At 46.6% G+C, this 26,562-nt stretch overlaps 1 protein-coding gene across 3 annotated transcripts in view; it reads left to right on the top strand.

The window, feature by feature from the left end:
- LOXHD1 (lipoxygenase homology PLAT domains 1) overlaps positions 1-26,562 on the top strand; it is a gene marked incomplete at both ends in the record, with an annotated part of 201,528 nt that overhangs the window by 13,142 nt on the left and 161,824 nt on the right. For all 3 annotated transcript variants that reach the window (XM_079941781.1, XM_079941782.1, XM_079941783.1), the window contains 3 exons: positions 131-211; positions 2,121-2,305; positions 24,725-24,823. In XM_079941781.1, coding sequence (XP_079797907.1) covers positions 131-211; positions 2,121-2,305; positions 24,725-24,823 — 365 coding nt within the window. The remainder of the gene's footprint in view (positions 1-130; positions 212-2,120; positions 2,306-24,724; positions 24,824-26,562) is intronic.

Raw genomic sequence — 26,562 nt, forward strand, 5'->3', positions numbered from 1 at the left:
GGATTGGCTGGCAGTAGCACTTCCTGGAGTGGGATGGTGGAGGAAGTAGGGGGATGCCAGCCTTTGGCTCTCCTCCAGGGCCTGTGAACAAAGTGCTGGTCTGTGCTAACTGTGCACACCTTCATTGCAGGAGCAAATCTGCCTTTGAGAAAGCCAACGTCGATGTGTTCCGGGTGAGAACCAATAATGTGGGCCTCATCTACAAAATCAGGTGAGAACTTGGCCCCTGACCAGGTTGGGTGAGAGGAAGGCAAGTAGAATAGGAACTGATTTCACTACTGACACTTTTGGGTGTTGATTGCTCTCCTGACGTCATCCGAGGGGTGACCAAAGGCCCAAATCTTTCCCTCCCACTCTGAGTCATTGTGCCCTAAATTTGCCCATTAGAGTTTCACTTCTTTGGGTTAAGACAACTTGAGACAATTTTTCACACACTTGGGAAATATGCTCTGAGAAACCCTAGCAAAGTGGTTAGTAGACTCAGTCCAGATTGCCTTCGTTCAAATTTCTGCCCTGCCATTTACCAGTTGTGGGACTTTGGGAAGGTTTCCTCTCCAGGCCTCAGTTTCCTTGTCTGTAATAATGGTGCCCAGCTCCTAAGGCACCATTAGAGTTAGTAAGAATTCAATGAGTCAGTGTTTAGAATATTAACTGGCATACAGTAAGCGCCCAGTGAGTGTTAGAGATGCCAGGTCACATTGCAGGATGCCTTTTCACAGAGATCTCCCCTAATCTTGCTCTGTCTGGTGGAGTTTTTGTGAATGTGTGGGGAGGGATAACTCTGCCAGCCTGGTTGCTAAGGAACAGCCTTCAATTGCCCCTGTTTGCCCCCCTCCACCTACTGCCACCCCCAATCAAGTCATGCCCATTTGCCAGCATGTCAAGATCACTTATGGTCTGACTGTACCCAGACTAGAGGGCCTAGACAGAAGGGAAATGCTGCCTCCATTCAGTCCTTGTTTTTTTTTTTTTCCTCCCACTAGAAAATATAGGGCCATGAACTCTCTTTACTGGGAAAATAAGGGACTTATGAGGGCCCTGGCACCGGTTGTGTGGGGAAAGGGGGTTATGAACACGGAAGGGGCTCTTATGGGGGAGGGTCGGGAAGAAGGTGTCAGTGTGTGGGAAAGGCAGCCACTAAGCTGAGGTCCACTATGTGCCAGGCTCCATGCCGGGCAGAGCCATGCATCCTTGGGTATATCATGTGTGTCATCCATGTGTGTGTTGTCTTGGACTGTGGTTGTCCCGTTAAGACCTGCAAGTTGTAAGGCCTCACTGTGATGGGATGCTTGGTGCTAAGTGAGGTCGTCCAAGGGTTAAGTTCTGGGGAAGAAACTGGGCCTCAAAGAGAAAACTGGACTGCCAAGGATGAAGAGGACTGTAGGAAGTGGCAGAAGATAATGGGGGCCAGATTTTGAAAAGTCTGGATCTCTGCTGCCCAGCTCAGCAGCCCCTGGCCCCACGGCGCTATTGATCACTCTAATGTGGCTAGCCCAAACCAGATGCACTGTGTGTGCAAAAACACACCAGGTCTTTGAAAAACTAGTATGAAGTAAAGGATGTAAGATAGCTCATTAATAGATGTTTACACGGTTACCCACTGAAATGATAAGTGGATTAAACAAATTATATTATTAAAATTAGTTTCACCAGTGTCTTTCTTTTTCAATGTGGCTACTAGAAAATCTAAAATTACCTATCTGGCTCACACATGAAGCTAATGTGATATTTCTATGGGGCAACACCAGTCCTATGTGGCCATGGGGGATCCTCTGGGTGGTGGGACTGAGTATCTGGGGTGCGGGGGTGTGTCTGGGAGTCAGGGAGAGAGGGGAAGCTCAAGATGGGCCCGCTGCAAGCCTTAGCAATCCTGGATTTTCCATGGAAGGCAATATCTCCTTGTGGGCAATGTAACGATGCAACATTCATTCATAAGCTCATCCACCTTGCAAGGAGTCCCCACTTTGTAGATAAGGAAACTGAGGTTGGAGAGGTAAAGTAACAACAACATCAAAATGATTAAACCTCTCTTTGGAACAAACATTGGGGTATTTCGGTATGGAAGGGGCATCGTTTCTGTTCTGCCAGTGACGGTGCGGGTGTCTGTTTCTGCACACCAGGATCGAGCATGACAACACAGGTTTGCACGCCAGCTGGTACCTGGACCGTGTGATTGTGACCGACATGAAGCGGCCTCACCTCCGTTACTACTTCAACTGCAACAACTGGCTGAGCAAGGTGGAGGGTGACCGCCAGTGGTGTCGCGACCTGTTGGCCAGCTTCAACCCCATGGATGTGCCCAGAGGTCAGTGCCCAGGCTGGCTTGCCCACCATCCCTCCCTGCCTGCACTGGGCTCACCCAGGCCTCTGTCTTGTTCTGGGCAGCCCCATCACCCCTTGCCACCTCTTCCTGTTGGCTAGGGCCCAGGGGAAGCCCCAGCTTTTCCTTGAGTCCCTCCCAAGAGCAAGTTCTGGGGGCTCATGGAAGTGGGAGATGCAGGAGGTCCTGGAGCCGTGATGGAGGAATGGGCACAGCCCTGAGTGTACCCTATGTTTTCAACAGCTCTTGTTGATGAGTATCTATGGAGCATTCTCTCTGAGTTCAAAGGCAGTTTTCCCTGTCTTCCTGTTCCCTAACTTTTTTTCTGATGACCAAGGAAGGTGAGTTCCAGCCAGGGGGTCATGGTGGATGTGAATCGCAATCTACAGCTTCCAGAGTTCCATCGTGCTGCCCCCAACTCCTCCTGATTTTATGAGGAGTGAAACAACTTATTTCAAGTACATTTGGCCCAAATCCTTAAATTCAGTCATTTTTAGCTCTACAGGAAAATTGGGAGGCAGGGGATCAAAGCATATAAAAATGCACGTTGTATCTCATGTCCTATTTTATCACTCCTTTGTCACCTAAAGTCCTGACCTCACCTCACCCCATTATTGAACATATTTGTCTTTTCAAATAAGGGGACATCACATGTGGGTATCGTCATCATAATAGCCTGATTGCACAGAGTCATGGGCCATCGGAGAGGAAAGGAACTTGGCGGCCAGGAGAAGAGAAGTGACTTTCCCACGGTCACCCAGTAGAACACATCTCACCTCCCAGCACGTACCCAGTGGTCTCCAAGTGCCACTGGCTCTTGCACCCCAGCTGAGCACATAAACATATGCTCTCTTCCAATGGACTTCAGCTCTCAATTTCTCTGTCTACTTCTTATGTCCCACCTCCCAGCTGACCTTGAACACTTGCCCCGTTCCTCTGTTGTCCCCATCACAATAACCTGCAACTTCACTGATTCTTTTTTTAAAGATATGTTATCCATCTTTTACTACAAAAGCCAAATTTGATCATTGCAGAAAATTTAGAAAATATGGAAACACAATTATATAAGAAGAATACCTGTAATCCCATCACCTGGAAAAACATCACTGGTGAAATTTTTACACACTTATTTCTAGTCTTTTCTATGAATATATAGTTTGAAAGGATGGGCTGTTACAACATCTCCTGTTTTAGAGCATGTATATTTCTAAGCCATTAAATGTCACTCAACACCCCTACTTGTAATGGCTCTGTAGCATTCTGGTGTAGGGAGATACCATCATTTATTCATTGAATCCTTTATAGTTGGACATTTATACTGTGTTCCCCCGCTAAATTTTTTGTTATTATAAATAATACTGTTATGAACAATACACCTAAATCTTTGCACAGATAAATGATTCTTTCCTTAAGATAAATTCCTAAGTGGAGTTTCTAGGTCAGATAGAATACACAGGGTTAAGGCTTTTAATGGGTATTCCCAAAGTGTGCTAGAAAGGACCCATCAGTGCACAGTCCCACCAGCTGTGCAGGAGCACCCACTCCACTCAGCCTTGCCAACAGCTGGCAGTATTGTTTAATTTCCCAACTGGATGGGAACAGGGGCTTTTATTATGTTTTTAATTAATTTTTTATTGGAGTATAGTTTATTTACAATGTTGTGTTACTTTCAGGTGTACAGCAAAGTGAATCAGTTATACATATACATATATCCAATCTTTTTTAGATTCTTTTCCCATATAGACCATTACAGAGTATTGAGTAGAGTTCCCTGTGCTATACAGTAGGTCTTTATTAGTTATCTATTTTATATATAGTAGTGTGTATATGTCAATCCTAATCTCCCAATTTATCCCTCCCCCCACTTACCCTCTGCTAACTGTAAGTTTGTTTTCTACATCTGTAACTCTATTTCTGTTTTGTAGACAAGTTTATTTGTACCCTTTTTTTAGATTCCACATATAAGCAATGTCATATGATATTTGTCTTTCTCTTTCTGACTTACTTCAGTCAGTACGTCCATCTTCACTCTCTAGGTCCATCCATGTTGCTGCAAATGGCATTATTTCGTTCTTTTTATGGCTGAGTAATATTCCATTCCATTCCAATATTCCATTGTATATATGTACCACATCTTCCACATTGTATATATGTACCACATCTTCTTTATCCATTCCTCTGTTGATGTACATTTAGGCTGCTTCCATGTCCTGGCTATTGTAAATAGTGCTGCAATGAACATTGAGGTGCATGTATCTTTTCGAATTATGGTTTTCTCCAGTTATATTCCCAGGAGTGGGATTGCTGGATCATACGGTAACTGTATTTTTAGTTTTTTAAGGAACCTCCATACTGTTCTCCATAGTGGCTGTACCAGTTTACATTCCCACCTCTAGTGTAGGAGGGTTCACTTTTCTCCACACCCTCTCCAGCATTTATTGTTTGTAGGTTTTTTGGTGATGGCCACTCTGGAAAAGGAGCTTTTCAATGTTCTCCCTTTGATTACTGGTGAGGTTGAACATTGTCATATGTTTATTGGCCATTTGTGGTGTGTGTGTGTGTGAATTGTCTGCCCATGCCCCCGTGCCTGTCTTTTCTATTGGGTGAATTTCACCAATTCTCCTATAGACCTTAAGCACTTTAATCCTTGATCCAGTCTCTTTATCAGGATCAATCCTTAGCAAATTGTCAAGCTTGCCATCTTTCTCTTTTGTTCTCTTAGTTTCCCCTTTCTTGGCCTTTTCCCTCCTTTTAGCTCCTTATCCAACCTTCTGCTTTGGTCACATGAAAATCCATTGCTCCACTGTTAGGAGAAGAGCTTCTGAAAATCACCATTGAGAAAGAATGAATTAACTCAGTGGTTCCCCAACTTTCCACAAGAACTGTCCAGGGTAGTGTTTTCTTAAAGTCTCTGAATCAGGCTGCCTAACTGGGCTCCCTGCTCCTTTATGGGCTGGGGGGCATTGGGTTTTTAGTATTTCCAGGCTAGATTCGGGGAGAGGGAATGAAAAAAATGATCTTCATATATTCAGGGACTGTGTTGGTAAACAAAAGGTTAAGTTTCTTTTCTTTTCACCTGGAATTATACTAACTTGGTGTTTGGAGGTCTTTGATCATCAAAATGGGGAAGATAATTATTTCTTTATTCGTAGTTTGACAGGTAAAAATGTTTCAAAATGTGCGATGTGGGCCACAATAGAAGGAGGAGAGAGGAAAGGGGGCATTCTCTGAGTGTATTCCATGCCCTCCTCCCCTTGTTCCCCTCTCCCCACCCCCAAGGGCCATCTCCCAAAGTTCTGGCTAATAATCAGCTGGAACTTTCTTTCATTCCAGCTCCTCAGGGAAGGTTGGTGTTCCAGGCTGACCGACCGACCCTTTGACCAAGGTGATCAGCAGATAATAGTGGAGTGGAGGGGACTGAGCCTTGATTAGTTTTCTAGATGGTTCCTCTACAGGGGATCTCGCATATCATGCTTAAAGACACAAGTGCCTGAGGGGAGCTTGCCCTCCCTGGTGCAGAAGCTAAGCCGAGGTGCACTGGAACTGCTGCCCCGGACAAGAATATCACCCTCGCCGCGTGGCACAGAGCCTGGCATTTCCTCTCTAGGCTTCTATTTAAGTGTACTTTGGGGGAGGGACCCAACATGATCCTACCACCTTGAGGGGAATGGCTGAGTCAGGGCTGTCCTCTTCCTCATGGAGCCACTGGCACCAGTATGAACAGAGACAGCAGGTTCAAGAAGAAGGAGGTAGGAGTCGACCAGCTCACAGTCATGTGGATGGAGGATCCGAGAACCTAGTTCTATTTCTTAGTTGTCAATCGGTTGGTAAAATCTGGCACCTTAAGGGAACCAGGCAATAGGACCAACCAAAAGGGCTTTGTCTTTTGGTCTTCTTTGCATCTGATCACCAGGCCTGGGGGGATGTTGCTGGGGCCTGGGGGCCCAGGCTGTTATATCTCCCCAATCCATCTGGGGTTCCCAAATCCCAGCCACTCACATTCCTCCTTCAAGACTTTTGCTTTATTCAAATATCACTTTCGTTATTATTATTCTTCTTTAACTCACTTTTTACAACTTATATTAACTTGTAAGTATATTTTAAAAAGAAAGTTGAGGGCTTCCCTAGTGGCGCAGTGGTTGAGAGTCCGCCTGCCGATGTAGGCGACACGGGTTCGTGCCCCGGTACGGGAAGATCCCACATGCCATGGAGCGGCTGGGCCCGTGAGCCATGGCCGCTGAGCCTGTGCGTCCAGAGCCTGTGCTCCTCAACGGGAGAGGTCACAACAGTGAGAGACCTGCGAACTGCAAAAAAAAAAAAAAAAAAAAGTGGATATAGCTATCATTAAAAACTTTATTGTTATCCTTTGCTACAAACATCAAGGATAATTAGCACATATTAAAATAAATATGCAACATTAGATAAGCCTCATGTATCACCCCTAGCATCCCACATACCACCAGTGGTGTGCAAACTGCATCCTTGGAAACACTACCAGCTCTGCTCTGAGAGAAAGGGAAAGCAGAGGCCAGGAGGGAGGGGAGGAGGGCTGCGAAGGTATCTGGGCTCTCCTCTTCATGAGTCTTTGCTTCGCTTTGTCCTTGCCACACTTCTGGGGGTGGGGGTGAGGGAAGGCAGGCAGGTGTTAATTACACAAATGAGTAAACTGAGGCCCGGGAGGTGGTGACTCATCCAAGATCAGACAGCCAATCACTGACAGAGCTGGGACTAGAAGGCAGGGCTACTAGTTGTTGGTGGAATGTACCTTCTGTCTGCCCCTTGGACAGGGCAAGACCAAGGGCACCTGAGAGATCAGAGCCTGAGGGATCAGAGCGAGGAGCTCATGGAGGTCAGCTGGCCCAGCCTCCTGCTGTCACAGGAATCCTTTCACAGCATCCCCGCCAGTTGCTTCTCCAGCTTTGGTTTAAATCTAGCCTTTCTTGAGTGGGGAATGCTGCCCAACCTCCCAGTGCAACCCATCCCACTGATGAGCGGCACTTGTTGTCAGAAGGATCAGCCTGAAATTAAACCCCCATGAGTCTCCCTGAGATGTTTGCTAATCTGATTCAGACCTCCCCTCACCCGGTACAGGAGATTTTCACGTTAGCCCTCTGGCTATAGGAAGACAGGGCTCTCTCCTCTCAGGATTGCACCCCTAGGTTCCTCAGCCTCTCCTCTTGTGGCTGTTCCCCAGCCTGGCTCCTGAGCAGCGCTGGTTTATCATTGCCCCTCAAGAACGTGCCTCCCAAGCTAGAACCCTGTGTTGCAGATGGGGCCTCATCAGAACAGCAGGTAGAGGGCCTCCCTGACTCCATTGCCTGCTTCTTTTTAAAAATTATTGTGGAAAAATATACATAATATTTATTGCCTGCTTCTTTTAAAATATTATTGTGGAAAAATATACATAATATTTACCATCTTAACTATTTTCAAATGCACCATTCAATGGCACCAAGTACATTCACATTGTTGTGAAACCATCACTACAATCCACCTCCAGAATTCTTTCATCTTCCCCAGCTGAAATTTGTACCTATTAGAGAATAACTCCATATTCCCCTCCCCCTCCCCCAACCCCTGGTAACCTCTATTCTTCTTCCTGTCTCTCTGAAAATGACTACTTAGGAACCTCATATAAGTGGGATCATAGAATATTTGTCCTTTTGTGACTGCTTATTTCACTTAGCATAGTATCTTCAAGGTTCATCCACATTGTAGCATGTGTCAGAATTTCCTTTCTTTGTAAGGCCGAATAATATTGCATTGTATGTATAGACCGCATTTTATTTATCCATTTGTCTGTCAATGGACCTTTGGGTTGTTTCCACCTTTTGACTATTGTGAATAATGTTGCTGTAAACATTGATGTACGAATATCTGTTCGAGTTCCTGCCTTCAGTTCTTTTGGATATATACCCAGAAGTCGAATTACTGGATCATATGGTAATTCTATGTTTAACTTTTTGAGGCACTGCCACGCTCCTTTCCGCAGCAGCTGCACCATTTTGCATTCCTACCAGCAATTCCAATTTTTCCACACACTCATCAATACTTGTTATTTTCTGGGGTTTTTATTTGTTTATATTTGATAATAACCATCTTAATGGTTGTGAGGTGGTGTCTCAACTGTGGTTTCGATTTGCATTTCCTGGGGATAAGTGACGTTGTGCATCTCTTCATGTGCTTATTGGTCATTTGTATATCTTTTTGGAGAAATGTCCATTCAAGTCCTTTGCCCATTTTTTAATCAGGTTGTTTGTTTTCTTGTGGAGTTGTAAGAGTCTATCCAGAATATATTTCTGGATATAAACCCTTTATCAGACATGATTTACAAACATTTCCTCCCATTCCATGGGCTGCCTTTTGTGCTATTTGTGTCTGCTGGTGCATAAAAGTTTTTAATTTTTATGAAGTCTAATTTCCCTAGTTTTTCTTTTGTTGCTTATGCTTCTGGTGTCATATCCGAAGTCACTGCCAAATCCTATGCCATGAAGCTTTTGTCCCAGTGTTTTCTTCTAAGAGTGCTATGGATTTAGCTCTTACATTTTGGTTGTTGATCTATTTTGAATTAAATTTTGTATATGGTGAAAGGTAAGGGTCCAACTTCATTATTTTGTATGTGGATATTCAGTTTTCTCAGCACCATTTGTGGAAAAGACTGTGCTAAGACCATTCCCCATTGAATGGTCTTAGCACCCTTGTTGAAAATCATTTGGCCATATATATGAGGGTTTATTTCTGGGCTCTCTGTTATATTCCATTGGTCTAAATGTCTGTCCTTATGCTAGTACCACACCATTTTTATTACTGTAATTTTGTAGGAGTTTTGAAATCAGGATGTGTGAGACTTCCAAATTTGTTCTTCTTTTTATTTTATTTTTTAGATTTTTTGATGTGGACCATTGAATTTGTTACAATATTGCTTCTGTTTTATGTTTTGGTTTTTTGGCCCTGAGGCATGTGGGATCTTAGCTCCTTGACCAGGGATCAAACGTGCACCCCCTGCATTGGAAGGCGAAGTCTTAACCACTGGACCTCCAGGGAAGTGCCTGTTATTCTTTTTAAAGATTGTTTTGGCTATTCAGTATCCCTTGATGTCCTGCTTCTTTTTTTCTACTTTTTTTGTTTATTGGGATATACTTCACATACCATATAATTCACCCTTAAAGTGTACATTCAATGTTTTTTTGTATATTTGTGAAGTGCAACCATCACCACAATCAAATTTAGAACATTTTTATCATTCCAAAAGAAGTCCTATACCCTTTAGCAGTCACTCACAACACACCCCTCCCAATACTCCCTAGGTCTAGGCAACCATTAATTTACTTTCTATCTTTATAGTTTTGTCTATTCTAGACATTTCATATACACAGAATCATATAATATGGGGCCTTTTGTGACTTGTTTCTTTCATACAGCATGTTTTCAAGGTTTTATTTTTTTGTTTTTGTTTTTGTTTTTTGCGGTACACGGGCCTCTTACTGTTGTGGCCTCTCCCGTTGCGGAGCACAGGCTCCAGACGCGCAGGCTCAGCGGCCATGGCTCACGGGCCCAGCTGCTCCGCGGCATGTGGGATCTTCCCGGACCGGGGCAAGAACCCGTGTCCCCTGCATTGGCACTGCGCCACCAGGGAAGCCCTGTTTTCAAGGTTTATTCATGTTATAGCATATATCAGTAATTCATTTCTTTTTATGGCCTAATAATACTCCTTTTTATATTTATACTACATTTTATTTATCCATTCATTGGTTAATGGACATTTGGTTTACATCCTGCTTCTTTTAATGCACCCTAAATTCTCATTAAGTATTTGTAACAGTGACACTACACCATAATCACTGGGAAGAAAAGATGAAAATGCTCTCTCCACCCCAAGTCCTCAGTCCTTGCCCAGGACTTAGAGGCTGCTGGAGAAACCTATGGATTCTCCTGACTCATCCCCACGTGAGTCAGCAGGTGTGGGTGTCCCAATCTTGGCTGGCTCTCCACCACATCTCAACAAAAAAATGATCCAGGCAGACATCACACCTCCTAATTAAGCATCTCAGATATATATGCAGCCTGAACAGGGAGGCTGCCGCCACCTCTATGCTCATTTCCTTCTTAGAATGGGTGTCGGGGGTCCTGGCGCTTCCTGGGGCCTGGGGAGGGTTGCCAGCTGCTTTTTCAGCATATCTGTGTTGATTATACCTGGAAACACAGTCTGACTATCGAATCGTTCCAGAAGTGTGGTGAATTTTCCCTCCTGCCATCTGGTTCTTTGTATTCCCCCACCTCCATTGACATGGACACCTGATTCCCTTCCTAGAGGATTTATTTCATCCTGTCTGGAATGGCTCACCCTTTTGACACCCAGAACCCAGAGGGGCATTGACATTTACACGCTGATGAAAGCCCTTGGCCAGGATCTAAGGACAGTCTCCCAGCCCTCGAACTGAAGCTTCATCATTAGCAACTGCCATTGGTGATGCCCCCCCGAGCTGCTCTTAGATTCTGGGTCAGGGTGAAAATATGGTCTTTTCCCTCAAGATGCTCACAGTCTAAGAGAGGGCAGACATTGCCATAGTACAAGGTATTCACAAAGAGGGTGGAGGGCATGATGGTTCAGAGCTCCCGTCTCAAGTCACAGAGTCCTAGGTTCAAATCCCAACAACGCCACCTACTAGCTATGGACAAAATCCTTCTTCAGACTGTGTCTTCGTGTGCATATACCTTACAGATAGTATCTTATTTAAAATTCATAACACCCTGAGGAAGTAAGGTCTATTATTATCTCCGCTTTGCACCTACAACGAAGGTCAGGGAACATCCATGACCCTGAGTAGTCTCCTCCTCTGTTTCTCGATCTCAGGCCAGCAACTCCCCTTTCTCAACCTGTTTGCTCAGACTGTGTTGGCTCTAGTGTCTGGCAGGCGGCATTCTGAAAGCTGTTCTCTCCGGCACTAATAAACCATGAAGAGGTTTCAAGGGACCCATGGGAAATGGGATTGAAGCCTGAGGGACAGGATGAGACACCCTCTCCCCACCTACTCCCAGACTGAGGAGTGGAAGCCAGACTACTGAGAGCAGTTTCTGGGGTTCAGGCCCCACCTCAGCTACCCCGAAAAGGACTGAATAAGACTGCTCTCACCAGAGCCCCAGGGCCTGCCTGCCTGCCTGCTGCCTTGGGGGCTTCTCCTTTCTCCCAGACATCTGTCTCAAGTCAGTTAGAGAGAAAATTGTGGATCACCCACTAAAATATATACCAGGGTCAGAGGAAACATCAGGGCCCGTTCCTCTTCCCCCTCACCTGCTCTATTTCACCCTCTCCTTCTGTTTTCTCCATGCCACCCAAACCCCATTGGGTCTAAAGCCCCAGCCTCTCTGGAAAGCATCACCTGTGCCCTTGCCTTGGGTTTTTCTCTCCCTGCAAACTCTGGAGAAAGTGAAGTCTGTGCCTTCCACTGTAGTGCAGTGATTCTCAGCATAGGGCCCCCACCCCAAAGGCAGTTAGGGGATGTGTAAGGAATCTCATGGGCAGAGAGGAGGAACTTTTCCACCTGCTCCCTGAGGTTCAGATACATTCTGGCTGAATCAGCTATAGCCAGACGAGCCACTGTGGCTGATGGGGGTGTGCTATAGCCCTCAGGAGTTTTGAGATGGATAAATGGCTGAGAAACACCATATCTCAGAGACCGCTGTTTGCCTCTTTGGGTTCTAACTCCTTAATAAGTGTCTATCTGGTGTCTCCAGCTAAGCTCAGATTTCTCTGAGGGTAACACTTTCACTTGTGCCTGCGCACTTGGTCACTTCGGTGGGGCTTGGGTGAAGATCGATAGGACGCGGGCTCGTGTGTGTGTGTGGGCTGTGTGCAGACACACCCACTCATGAAGACCAGCAGCAGAGATGGGTGGAAAGAGCTCTCCTGGGGCACAGAGAGCTGACTTCTAGACTTGCCCCTCTGTAATTGTGCCCCTTAGGCAAGTTACTTGTCCTCTGGGCTGCCTTCTCATCTTACCAGAACACCCGGATGTTGTCCAAGGTCCCTTGAGGCGCTAGCTTCCTCTGGTACTCTGCTAGCTAAGCATCTCTCGGCCCTTTCACGTGGCTCCATGTTTCTTCCGCCCAGTGATCCCCTTGTTGCTGGGTCACCTTTAGTGTGACATTCGTGGGGCACAGCACCCACATGCAGTTGACAAGCACACTGCAGACTTACACAGGCTGAGAACGCAGGACTACCTGTGCCTTTCTGGCCCCAGGGAGGCTCAGGGCACATCCCTGAAGCTGGAGGTGGGATGGGGGTGGCACTGAAAGATCAGGGGTGGGGATGTGGAGGTAAACAGGCAGGATAAGATGGAGTAGATTTGGGGTGACCCAGTGTTGGGGCTCGAAGGAGCGTAAGCCAGGGGCTCTCATCGGTAGGGAGGCACGGGCAAGACCTGTTTAGGGCAGACATGGCCTTCTCACTGCCAATATGACGTCATTTCCTGCCTGCTGGCCAAGTAATTGTCCCCATCCTGGTGCCAACCCACAAACCCTCCCACCTTGAAAAGCACTGAGTTGATCACGTGGCTTAAGTCAGTACTGAGCCCACATTGCAACAGGAGAGCCTGCCAGCTTGGCAGTGAGACAGGCCTCTGAAGCCAGGAGCTGAGTTCCAGCTGGCCTGGGGGCTGTGCACACCCCAGGGCTGTCAGAGCCCAGGCCCAACAGCTCATCAGGGTTTCAGACCAGGCCTCACTGACAGCCGAGAGGGCCCTTGCATTCAGAAGGGCCCGGAGTGAGGTGGGCCCGGCCACCACCCCTGCTCCCAGCTGGGACCTGTTCGTTAGGGACAAACCTTCTTCTAAGGAGCGTTTAGTCTTCTTTGGTGGATTAATAATAAATATGCCTGCAGCCAGTTTTGTGTTGTGCTCCACAGAGACTGAGGGGCTGGTAGTTGGAGGAAAGGGAGCCCACAAGGAGGAGCAGCAGCTTGGGCAGGTGGGCTGCGTGCAGTGTGCAGGCGGCAGGGAGGCAGATGACGTCCTCATTGCTTCCCGGTCTGGAGCAAATGGATTGGCTTTTCTTTTTTTTGGCTCTACCAAATGAGACAGCCAGTGCTGGGGGCCCAAAGTTGCCCAGAGCTGGGGACCAGGTAAAAGTGACATTGCGTTCCTCTGGCACAATCACTGTTTCCACTCCTGTTTATTTCGTCAGGTAACTGGGTTATAATTTCCAGCCCAGGCTGTGCTACACAATGATTATCACACAGCTCCGGGTGTGCACCAGGTCTTGGCAAGACTGTGTTGGGCACAGTGCCCAGGGTGCATTTGAAAAAAGGACAGCACAAGAAAGGGATCGTGATTAACGTCTCAGGGGCATGTGCAGGTTGTGCTGACCTGCAGTGGATTACGGACTAGCCAGAGAACCGCATGGTACAGGAGCAAATGCAAGCAGCCTGGGTGACTGATGCAAAAGACACCCAACGTGAGAGCCCTGCCAAATAAACCGGCAGCCCTGACCTACTCCCAGATTCTACTGGATGATATCATAGAGTAGTTAGATCATTAATTTAAAAATATAGCTCTCTGGGTCAGAAAGCACATGGGCTGTGCACCCTGAGTTCTAGTTCTGGCTTTGCCCCCAGCAGGGATGGGACATGGGGCAGAGCTCAGTCCTCTCCTGTCCTCAGTTTCTTCCTCTGTGGAGTAGGGGCACCAGATGGCCTCTTGGGTCTTTTCAGTACTAGTAGAGTGTTTATTTTCACAAGCCAACAGAGGATTGTCTGGGGCTAGCCTTCCTCTACGGAGGCAGGAGGAGATTGGCTTTTGGCCCCTCCCCTTCTACAGTGGATGCTTCTTCCCCATTTCATCCCCACCCCCTGCTTTCTATTCTTTTGCACATGCCCATCTCCCCACCAAGAGCTCTGTCTCTGAACCCCCAATCTCTGTGGTCAAAACCTGGCTCTGCCTTTCTACCAGTTAAGCATGAACAGATGCCTTAATCTCTCTACCTCTATTTCCTCGTCTGTAAAGTGGGGATAACATTAATTCCCACTTCAGAAAGTGCTTGAGCTGGTTAATTAGGGGAGTGAACGTTAAAGGACTTAGTGCAGTGCAGAACATAGAATAAATGCTCAGTACATGAGGCAAGTCTGGTTGTCGCTGTTGTTACAAAGCCAGTGTTTCTCCCCCTGCTGCTTCTTCCACATCTAGGCTTGCGCTGACACTGAGATGCACAGACTCAAGATTCTGGCCTCTCAGACTCAGAAAGGACCTTGGAGGCACTAAGCGTCAGGATCCCCTCTAGAATCCGGCAGGCTCATCTAGACAACTGGGGATTGGCTCATGACCTTGACGGCAGCCAAACTTGCGAGGGGCACCACTCTTCCCAAACCCCTTCCCTCTCCCTGACATTTCCCCCGAACCCAGCTCAAATGTTACTCAGGGTCCCCTAGCTCTGTTTGCTGTGGCTGCTTCATGGGAATCATGATTCCTCGGAACCCTACAGAGGTGGTCCTGGGCCACGGACTCACAGCCACGAGGGCTTCGGGGTGGGGAGAGCAGGGCCAGCCCCGCAGCGCTCTCCTCCTCTGAACTTCACAGCAGCTTCCCACCCACCCCATCTGCTACCACCTAGCATTGCAGAAAGTCATCTCCGGAAAGAGTGGGAAGAAGAGAACTGCTTTGAATGAGGCCTCAGTGAAGAGTACCAGATAATTTCAGTACCCAGAACGACCTTATCTACCCTCCTCCGTGTTACAGAGAAGAGATCAGAAGCCCAGGGAAGTTGAGCAAACTGCTCTTGGTCACACAGGGTAACTATAGGCAGAGCTAGAGCCTTGGGCTCAAGAGGCCAGCTCGCGCTCCTCCAATGTCATTCGGTGATTCAGTGGGCAGTGCACATTTATTGGGAATCTTCTCTGCACCAGATCCTGGGCTCAGGGTAAATATGTAAGGCCTTTTCTCTGTAGGAGCTTAGAGTCTAGAGGGGAGAGAGTCAGGCCAGTAAATAATCACAGTACAAAGGGATAGAATGTTGTAGGTGGGGGATGACCCAGGCCAATGGAAGCACAGATGAAGGAGGAATCAGGAGGGCTTCATAGAGGAGGTGATGCTCAATCTGTGACTTCATGGGTGAGGAGTTCGCCAGGCTTTCAAACAGAATGAGGGCACTTTAGGAACTGATGGGTCTTGGTGGCACAGTGTCTCATTCACAAAGCTGGGGACAGACCCTCAAATTCGCAGCTTCACTGTGGCCTCAGTTTCCCTGGGACCACTGCCAGCAACATTCTCTTTCAACCAACCAGCCAGAACCTTTGGGGGAATGCATGGAATTGTATATTTGCCCCATACTTGGTTATTTTGGTTTTCAAATAGGTGTTTATAATAACCTTTGTTTCTATTTTTGGAAATTGCACTTTCACAGAGCTGTACTATGTAATCATGAAAATGTGAGTTTATGATACAGATATTGCCTTGGCCTGTGGGTGTCCATTCCAGCCACCAATGGTTTCCTACTTGACCCCTCCCCTGAGCATCAAGTGTTTTTCATATTCTTTTCCATTATAGGTTATTACAAGATATTGAATATAGTTCCCTGTGCTAGACTGTAGGTCGTTGTTGTTTATCTAGTTTATATATAGTAGTTTGTATCTGTTAATCCCAAATTTATCCCTCCCCTTCTTTCCCCTTTGGTAACCATTAGTTTGCTTTCTATGTCTGTAAGTCTATTTCTGTTTCATAAATAAGTTCATTTGTACCATTTATTTAGATTCCACATATAAGTGATATCATATGATATTTGTCTTACTCTGTCTGTCTTACTTCACTTAATGTGATAATCTCTGGGTCCATCCATGTTGTTGCAAATAGCATTATTTCATTCTTTTTTTCTGGCTGAGTAATAGCCCACTGTATATATGTACCACATCTTCATTATCCATTCATCTGTTGATGGACACTTAGGTTGCTTCCATGTCTTGGCTATTGTAAATAGTGCTGCTGTGAACATTGGGGTGTATGTATCTTTTCAAATTAGAGTTTTTGTCTTTTCTAGGTATATGCCCAGGAGTGGGATTGCTGGGTCATATGGTAACTGTATTTTCAATTTTTTAAGGAAAATCCATACTGTTCTCCATAGTGGCTGTATCAATTTACATTCCCACCAACAGTGCAGGAGCGTTCCCTTTTCTCCACACCCTCTCCAGCATTTGTTATTTGTAGACTTTTTGATGATGGCCATTTTGACTGGAATGAGGTGTTACCTCACTGTAGTCTTGATTTGCATTTCTCTAATAATTAACAATGCTGAGCAACTTTTCATGTGCCTGTTGGCCTTATGTGCCTATATGTCTTCTTTGGAAAAATGTCTATTCAGGTCTTCTGCCCATGTTTTGATTGGTTTCTTTGTTTTGTTTTCTTTTTTTTTTTAATTAAGCTGTATAAGCTGTTTGTATGTTTCTGACATAGGGAGGTATTATCACATCCCCATTTTGCAGATGAGGGAAACAAAGGCACAAAAAGGTTAAGTAATTTGTTTATAAGTGAAGGAGCCAAAAGTGAACCCAGAGACTTGAACTTAATCACTGTGTAGGACAGCCTTAGAGACACCTCTGTTAACATTTTGGTGAATTTCTTTTCTATTCTTTTTTTGTGCATGAATGTATAAAACACTATATATTGATGAAAAATGGTATTGTATTATAGTCAGATTTATATCCAATTTTTTTCACTTAATAGCATTGACTAATTTTCTAAACTATTATTTTAAACGGCTGCATGGTATTTCTCATGAATGAGTGAATACTGTAATTCACCCCCAACAATCCCTCATTTTGGATTTTTTTTTTTTTTTTGCATACAGGTTGACATTTATTAACATACATTCTTTTTTTTTTTTAACATCTTTATTGGGGTATAATTGCTTTACAATGGTGTGTTAGTTTCTGCTTTATAACATTGGATATTTTTAAGTTGTTCTCAATTTCTTGTTATTACTAACCGAGCTGTGATAGCCATCTTTTTAGGTAATCAATGAACACAATTATTTCCTAGTATAAACTAATTGTTATGCACAGGGATTGAATTGTTGGCTCAAGGGGTTCACAGAATGATAAGTCTTTTGACACGTGTTACTCACCTCGGGCAGCAACTGAGAAGTGCCGGCTTCCCAGCACTGTGGGAGGATAAACTCCAGCAATGGAGTGGAATCTGGGTTGGAAAGAGGAAATGCAGCCACAGTTGCTGAGTGTGCACGTGGAAGGGAAGGACCTTCAGCAGCGCAGCAGGAGTGGGGCAGGCGAGCAATGGGGGTGCGTGTGGAAATAGCTCCGTGGGGCTTGGCAGTGAGGGAGGTGAGCACGAGGTGGAGTAAAAGCTTATCTACTCAATACTGTCAAACACCTGATAGCGTTAGGCTGACATCACAGTTTCCTAGGAAATATATGAGCTGTATATTTATTTGGGGGTGGGGGAGATGAAAAGAGCAGAGTACTTTTTCTTGATTACCACCCAAGAGCAGCTACTCATGACTGAGTGATGTTTTAATGTTGTGTAACCAGGCTCAGCTGCGTTCAACCCTTGGCCTGTGTTCTAGCAAGTGTTAAGTGCCAAATAAGTGATGCAGACCCCAGAAGTTCTGGAATGGAGCACTTAGGGCTTGGGAGGTAGGGCCCTTTAGAGAGAATCAGGGGTTTAAGCTACAGCCGGTAGGGTGGGTGTAATGACAGCTAAGGAGAGAGCCTTCTTGTCTGGATCCCTTGAGTCCAGGTATGGGTTTCAATCTTTTCCAACTGTGAAAACTCGTGTCAACCTCCTGCTTCCATAGATTGCCTCATCAGTAGATGGTGACAATAGCCATTGTGAGGATTACAGGAGATAATAGGTGTGCTGGCCCACACTAGTTCTCAGTAAGCCCTGGAGGCTCTCATTATTTATTTTTTAAAAAATTCTTTATTGGAGTCTAATTGCTTTACAATGGTGTGTTAGTTTCTGCTTTATAACAAAGTGAATCAGTTATACATATACATATGTTCCCATATCTCTTCCCTCTTGCGTCTCCCTCCCTCCCACCCTCCCTATCCCACCTCCCTAGGTGGTCACAAAGCACCGAGCTGATCTTCCTGTGCTATGCGGCTGCTTCCCACTAGCTATCTATTGATTAGTGGGTGTGTCTGCAAGGGCAGCGAAGTCGAGGGCCTTATAGAGAAAGCAGAGGTGTTCCAGTCCTGTTTAAAGAACAGGGTGAATCTGGGTGAGAGATTTGGGTTTCTGGACTGGAGAGAAGAAGGAGGAAACTGTATGGGGACAGCACTGGGGGAGGGAGAATTCGAGCCCATGGGCCTGGGAAGGCATTCACTGATCAGTGGCCATGACCTAGCTCTCAGCATGGAGCCTTGCCGCCCATCCTTGGGTTCTGCAGACCACATTCTCCCCATACCCATGCAGGCTTGAGTAGTTAGGGGCATTCCCTGGCTGGGGGGAGAACATTCCCCCTCGGCTTCCACCCCCAGGGCAGCCCCCCCTGAATCTCTCTCCCTGCCATTTTCATCTCCTCCCACGCAGCGCCTGTGAGATCTCACTTCTGTGTGTTGGCATCCTTGCTCTGGGTGAGCGGAAGTGCCGGGTGTCAGGGTGTGAACCTGGCAGATGCGGTTGGGGGTGGGGTAAAATCAGGACCCGTCATCCTCCTTCCAACCCTCCTCCCCAGTCTCACCTGCCAAAATAAATAAAGCCACTTTCTAATTAAACAGGATCTGGGGATGGGCGAAAGGCAGGGAAAGAAACTCAGTCAGCTCATCATTAGCTCATTCATGATTCTCTGCTTCCTGAAAAAGCCTGGACCACGTGAGCTTCTCGGAGGCTCAAACCACGTTGGGGTTGGGATGGTCTCTTCCTTGGCAAGTGGGACAGAGGCTTAGTTATGGGGTCTTTGCTAGGCTTCTGCTGTTGGGCACACGATGAGCAGCTCAGCTGGCTCAGTTGTGCACGCGGCACTAGGACTTGGGGCTTCCGGCCCCCTCAGGGCTCTGCCTCCCCCTGCCACCCAGGGTTGCTCTCTGGAGATGTGTCCCGTCACTGCTGTGTGCTGACTGTTCCAGACAGCGCGCTGGGGAGGCTGTGGGAGCCGCTGGCACACCCGGCGGCGCAGGAGGCATCTGGGGTCTGCCAGTGCCTGCCTTTTCTGGAAGCCCGCACATGCAACTTCCGGCTGGTCCGCAGGGGACAGATTTCCTGTTTGGAGGGAGTAGCCTTGTGCCTCTGCAATGGGGCGTGCAGAAGCAAAAAAGGGCAAGGGCAAGGCTGGACTTGGGTATCCCCTGGGCAGGGCAAGAAGGACACAGACAACCCAATGATGTGGCCTTGAGGTAGCAATCTGTCTTTAAGCTGTAAATGATACTATCCGTACAGCACCCCAGCTCAACGCTGTTTGGCTTTGGAAGGCACCAGGTGATCGGCACCGTGATCTGTATCTGTTGTATATTGTTCAGATCAAACGTTTCAATTAGTTTGTCCACTCCGAGCTCCCGCTGACCTTTAGTGGAAGGAGGCTACTACCTGAAAGGTAGGGTTGCTGGGTTCAGATGTACAGGCTATGCACTGCACAAGTGCAACTATGTAAGGAGACAGCTTTCACATCATAGAGCTTGTAGATTTATGCATTTATTATGACAGTTATCCAACAGATGGCAGTAATGTGTCTTGAGGAAGGGATCCCTTTATCTAATTTGCACAAAGGCACCATTTGGGCTAATGGTAACCCTGCTGAAAGGCCAGAGAGAAATCAGTTCTAGGGAGAATTTTATAACAGATAATATGCCAAATGGGTAAACCACAGACCAACTTTAGGGCTGGGGTGGGCCATCTCTAGTCCCTGTTTCTCCCATGCTCACTCAGGAAGGGGGATGAACTTGTTAGTCCCTCCTCCAGCCTGACTTTCCCCTCTCTCCCCATCTCTGCTCCTTGCTCGTTCACAACCAGGCAATGAGCTGAAGGGCATAACGCCAAAGGTTGCAGAACTGGACCTGCCATCGTCCCCACCTTCAGAAAACCCCAGACCAGACCCCCTTCTCCACTGGACTCAAGGGAACAGCAGGCTCAGCCTAGTCACACAGCGTTGTAAGGGCAGGAAAAACGGAGCACAGGACCTGCTCCTTCTCACCCCTTCCACCCCAACAGAGAAAGGGCAATAGTTCCCCCACCTTCAGAGCCCTGAGCTGCTTAGCTAGTGGTTAGGTTGTGCTGTGATTATCCTGCAACCAGCAGCTGACTCCCCTGCGCCAGGCAGCTCCGTTCCCATCCAGGCCACAGAGAGCAGAGTTGCCTGCAGTCCTGTGCCAGAAACACACAGGACGGTGCCTGAGAGCACAAGAGAACACAGGGCAGGGGGTGGCCAAACCCGGTCTTCTACCTGTCTTTCTGTGGACCATGAGACTAGAAAGGCTTTTACATATTTAAAGGGTTGAAAAGAAATCAAAACAAGAAGAATATTCCATGACACAGGAAGCCTGCAAGCCCGAGAATATTTATTATTTGGCACTTACAGAAAAATGTTGCTGACCTCTGGCCAAGAGCATGAGAGCCCATGAGGTATTCTGGAAACAGCCCTGGATTTGGAGACAAGAGACATGGCTTTGAGCCCTGCTGGCAACATTTAGCAGCTGTGTGTCCTCAGCTAAGCCACCTTGCTCTCTGAGCCCCGGTACCTCGTCTGTCAGTAAGAATGTTCACAGTACCTGCCCTCCTCACGTGGCCCTTGCATGGATCAGACTCCATCAAGGACATGCAAGTGCCTTGTGAACTGCAGTCCCTGTGTGAAGGTTTAGTATTATTTGCCAGGGAAGGTGAGTCATTCCTGGCCTCTTCTTTCCACCTTTCTTCTCATCATCTTTCTCCAGACTGCCTTGTTCCCTTGGCCTCTGGGGCAGGGATTTTTCCTGGCCCTTCCCCTTTCCCCCTGGCCAAACCACCCACTGTGCCAGAAAGGCGAGTTTGCGTTTGTTGAAACTCTGATCACAGGAAATTGGGGGGCTCTCATGTGAACACTTAAGAGGAAGCCTTGCTGTACTGTGCTGGCCGTTTGCCAATGGTGAGGGAACGGAGCCCTGCTTTTATTCTTTCATCAATATATGCACTTCATCACAACTTCGAATGGGCTCTGGGCCCTAGTGCTTGCTTGGAAAATGGCAAATCAGATATTATGGGGTTCTGCCTGAAGAGGAAATATGGGAAAAGGGAGAGAGAACAGTAATAAAAGAAGCTTCTTTGTCTGTCTATGAGGCCTTTTTTTTTAAAAAAATTTATTTATTTATTTTTGGCTGTGTTGGGTCTTCGTTTCTGTGCGAGGGCTTTCTCTAGTTGCGGCGAGCAGGTGCCATTCTTCATTGCGGTGCGCGGGCCTCTCACTGTCGCGGCCTCTCTTGTTGCGGAGCACAAGCTCCAGACGCGCAGGCTCAGTAGTTGTGGCTCACGGGCCTAGTTGCTCCGGGGCATGTGAGATCTTCCTGGACCAGGGCTCGAACCCGTGTCCCCTGCCTTGGCAGGCAGACTCTCAACCACTGCACCACCAGGGAAGCCCTATGGGGCCTTTTAAAGAGCAGATTTAAAAGGCAGTTCTTGGCCACTCCTCAGTGTGATCAAGGGTCATCTTCTATCCATCCAGCCAGCTACATGGGGACCCAGCACCTCATCTTGCTGTAGAAAGTTCCACAGAGTTTAGAAGACAGTCTAGCCTTGTTCCAGAATCAACTTCCTCCTGCATTCTGTTCATCTGGCTTCCTGATCCCTGGGCACGGGCCCCTGATAGCCTCGCCTGGCAAGGCCTAGAAGCTTTCTCTGGCCTGTTGGCCCCTGACCATTGGCTTATCATCCTGCTGCCTCACTTAGGCCCTGATACTCTGCTTCTCTGGTCTTTCCCAGGATGAGGATGTTTGTTCCCAAAGCCCTCATGGACTCCTGCTTTCCGGGCCTCATCTGCATGAGACTTGGGTACCTCTCCCATCCTCTGAGATGCTTCCTTGTTCTCCTGGCTTCCCTCCATAGTCTGCAAGGCTGCCTTTCCTGGTCAAATGTTGTGGAATTGCAGATTGAAGAGGACCCTTAGTGTTCTCACATCCCTCACCTCTGCCATTTTCTCCACAGCATCCCTGACAGGCGGCTCCCCACCAATGTGCTTGGCATAGAGTGACTGCTTAGGTGTCTCCGGGATTGGGAAACTCACTTCCCCCGAGGGCATCCCAGTCCTTTGTTGGATAGCCCTACATATTAGAAAATGTTTCTTTTGGTGAGCTAAAATATTCCTCTTTGTAATTCAACCCACTAATTCAAATTCCGCCTTCTGGAATGATTCAGAGTGTCTGCTACTCCTTCCACAAATATTCCCTAGCCCCCTCATCCTTTCTCCTGCTTCACTGTGCCCAGTTCCCTTTGGGGTCCTGTTGCCCCTCTGACTGATGTTCAGCAGTGGCCTTCAGAGCCTCTCCCAGTCCCCACGCCACCCTGGCACCACCGGCCCTGCAGAGGGGTTTTGCCTCTGTGTGAAGTGAGCCCTGGACTGCACCTGAGAAAGGACTTGAACCAAAGTGAGTGGCTCTCAGAGGCCCTGCCAGCCAGAGGAGGAAAGAACTCCTGCAGGAGGCCTGTGCACCTTGGAGGATGATCAAGAACAGGATTCGCTGGATGAACCCCCTGATGAAGGGTCCCTGGAAGGCAACCTGGAAATCTGCCTTGTTAACAAGCTCCCCTGGGAGCCTGAATGTGGCCCAAGTTTCAAGTCACTGAGCCGGGGTTTGCCTGTCTGGACTCTTCTGAAGGCCCTGGCTCCGTGTCCCGTCTCAGAAGAGTCTTAGTGGTGAAGCAAAAGGGGTGGGAATCTGAGAACAACTGTCCTACTGAAGCCTTCATTTGGGGACAAAGATTGGAGGGTCTTCCCTCTCCCTGGATGGGTTTCACCAAGTAAAGATTGAGGAGAGAAAGAGAAGACTTTGCTCCTTCTTGGCTCAATGTCCTCAGCAGGTCAAAGGCCAGCCGTCAGGGCTGTGCGGGTGGAGTGTCCTCCGTGGGTCCCCTGCAGGATTCTGCACTGTGTCATCTCTAGAGGGCAGCCCTGTACTGCTGGACAGGATTCGAGATGGGAAGGGATGAAATTAGATTTCTTCTCACCTCCCCGCCTCAGTCCTTTGCCCTGAGCAACTTCATGAGACTTTGAGATTTAGGAAATTCAATTCAATTAGCTTTTCAACATACTCAGTGAGACTCTAATATGTGCCCAGCACTGTGCTAGGGGCTATGAGAGAAGCCATATGAGAGAAGGAAGTCCTGCTCCCAGACCTCTTTTAACTTCTTGAGGAACATAGAATTCTCACCTGCAGGAAACAGCAAATAGCACAAGGAGGAGATGGTGAAACTTGGAAATCATTGACACAGAGAACATGGCAGAGCCAAGCAACACAGAGGAGCAAGACACGTGGGGGCTGGGACATGAAGGAAGGCTCTAGGGAGGAGGTGGGCAGAGGGGCTCTGATTTGCGCCTCAATTAAAACAGCTCTAATTTTTATCAGTTTCATATATTAGGCATAAGACATCTAAAAAAAAAAGATTCTGGTACATGAAAAATAGAAAGCTATTGTAGGAAGGGGAAAGGGAAGGGAAAGTTGCCTCAGCCCTTAGAATTGTTGGCACCCAAAGAAAATCTAGAGGAATCTCCATTTCACACCACATAGCAATCCTTGGCTTTTGCTACCCCACCCTAAGGCAGGCTCCGGTTGGGGAGACCCGGGCAGGGCTCAACATGTTGTCAAGTTTACCTTGAGCCCCACCACCCCCTGACTTGAGGCCATGGCCAAGGCTTAAGCATTTTGGGGTTACAGAGAATGGATTTCTGTTCAATAAATGGAGCAAAGATACAGGAAGCTGATACAGGTCTTTAAATGAGGTAATGCCTGAACTTGCATTTGCTAGCTGTTATTGGTTCCTCTGGTCTTTGCATTGGTTATGGCCTTGAAAACTTACATATAAATTCGATTTTTATTTGTATAATCAATTTTCCCCCATGGACTTTTATACTGTGATGCAGCATAGAGAACAGATTGGAGAAGACAGAGTAGAGGCTGGGGACCCAGTGGGAGTCATTTCAGTATCCAGAGGAGAAACGCTGGTGGTGGGTTGGTTGTATTTGGGTTGATTCATGCATCCCAAGGCAACAAGTTAGTAGATAAAAACAGAAGTCCCCTCTACCTCTGATTTCTGCTCTGCACGCAGTTCAGCTATGACCATTTAGAACCAACGTCAGGCGACTTGTGTCTTGCTTGGTTATTGAAAGTAATGGTGACAATTCATGCATTGCTGGAGGGAAGGGTGGATGGTTGGTAGCTACTTTGGCCTCTGTTCTTCTCTACTCAGGACCTGAATGAGCTGAGACTTTCTCTGTCTTCATCTCCAGGTAACAAGTATGAACTCAAGGTGTACACTGGTGATGTCATTGGTGCAGGGACTGATGCTGACATCTTCATCAATATCTTTGGAGAGTATGGAGACACAGGTAATGGGTTTGAAATCCTTTCTTCAAAAGCCATGCCCAGAACTACTTCTTAAGTGGGCTGTTTTCCACCCTCCTGGAAGAGGAAGGCAACTCCAGTCTCCTCTAGGCTCTCCTGTTGAGCCTCTCTTCTTCTTGTGACGTGGTTTGTCATGGCCTTCCTTGGGCAGCATGGTGTCCATCTTGTCAAGTTTGTGTGTGTGGTGTGTTTTCAGAGTAAGTTGTGCTTGGATTTTTGGTTGATTTAAAATCATCCTGCATCCTAGAACAGACCCAGGCTCCACATCTCCAGGGGACTCATCCTCACTTACTCTCTATCTATCTCCCTAGGCTCCATGCCCATCTTGAATTATATTTTGGGATGTGACTGGGCATGGCCTGATTCATTGCATGATTTGGGGCAGACAAGAATGGGGCCAGGGGATGGACTTACACTTGGCCTCATAGGTGGAGCAGGAACTGAGGGCACAGACACAGCTGCCGGTGTTGGAAGGAAGTTCAGGCCAGCAGAACTGAGACAGGTGGTGTTGTCCTGCTTCTGCCAATTTAAGGGAATACTATAGGAGTCAGAAAGCTACAAAGACATGAATTTTGGACACAGTATATTAAATAATAAAAATGCATTGCTGGGATTGTAAGAAAAAAGAGAAATCTCCAGGTGTCAGAAATGAAGAGAGAACTTAAACTAAAGTATCAGCTATGAATTGATGCTGTGGATCTTGGAATCAGGGAGCCTTTATGTTCAACAATCTACAGGATGGATTTCCATACACATTTGGGGTCAGAAAATGATATTTTGGCTCTGTATGAGGCAAAATATGCAAAAAATTAGAACCACACATAAAGCCAGGATCCCTGAAGTTCACAGGAACATCTTCAGTGAAAAAATAGACTAGGAAAAAAATTGCTCATCAGTATAGTAAACTTATCTCTGTAAGAACTCTAGATTAAAAAGACAGTTAATGGGAAATTGATATCTTAGGCTTACACACATGTGGGCTTGAGGTCTGATTTTACACTACAGGTGTGATTTGGGAACCCTCCCCCTCAGGTACAGAAAATTCATTCCATGCCAGTAATACCCTTTGGTGCTTGGCAGAAGCACTTGCAAGACTTCATGAGATTCCCACAGATAAAGTACTGGAGATGAGTTCACCTTCCAAAACTACAAAACACTCAAGGACACAATCCACCATGACTAACCATCAAAAGACACAACAGACAATAAGATTAAATTCTCCAGAATTTCAGGTAATAGAGTAATCTGAGAAAGGCTATAACTTAAGTATGTTTAAACTGTCTATAGACATGAAACAAACAGTTAAGGAAAACAACAAGGCACTATGAAAAATATAGCAAACAGAAACACAGTAAATGAAAATATAGTTACTAAATATAAACACTTAATGGATGGGTTAAACAACACAATGAGAAACTGTTGAATAGAGAATTATTGAACTGTAAGAGAAATATAAACAAAACATGCAGATGTGGCCGAGACATAAAGGGTTGGAAAATATCAGTGAGAGGTCATGAGATGTGGAGGAGAGAATAAGTTCTGACATGTTGAACAGGAGTTTCAGAAACAGAATATATAGAATAGGTGAGAGGAAATATTTGAATAGATAATGGCTGATCACGTTTTTTCAGAATTAATCAAAGATATGACTCTTCAGATTAAAGTAACAAAAGACACTGAACATGATAAATAAAAACAGATCCACATTTAGATTCATTGTAGT

Source organism: Stenella coeruleoalba (genome assembly GCF_951394435.1).
Source record: "Stenella coeruleoalba genome assembly, chromosome: 14".
Classification (NCBI taxonomy): Eukaryota; Metazoa; Chordata; class Mammalia; order Artiodactyla; family Delphinidae; genus Stenella; species Stenella coeruleoalba.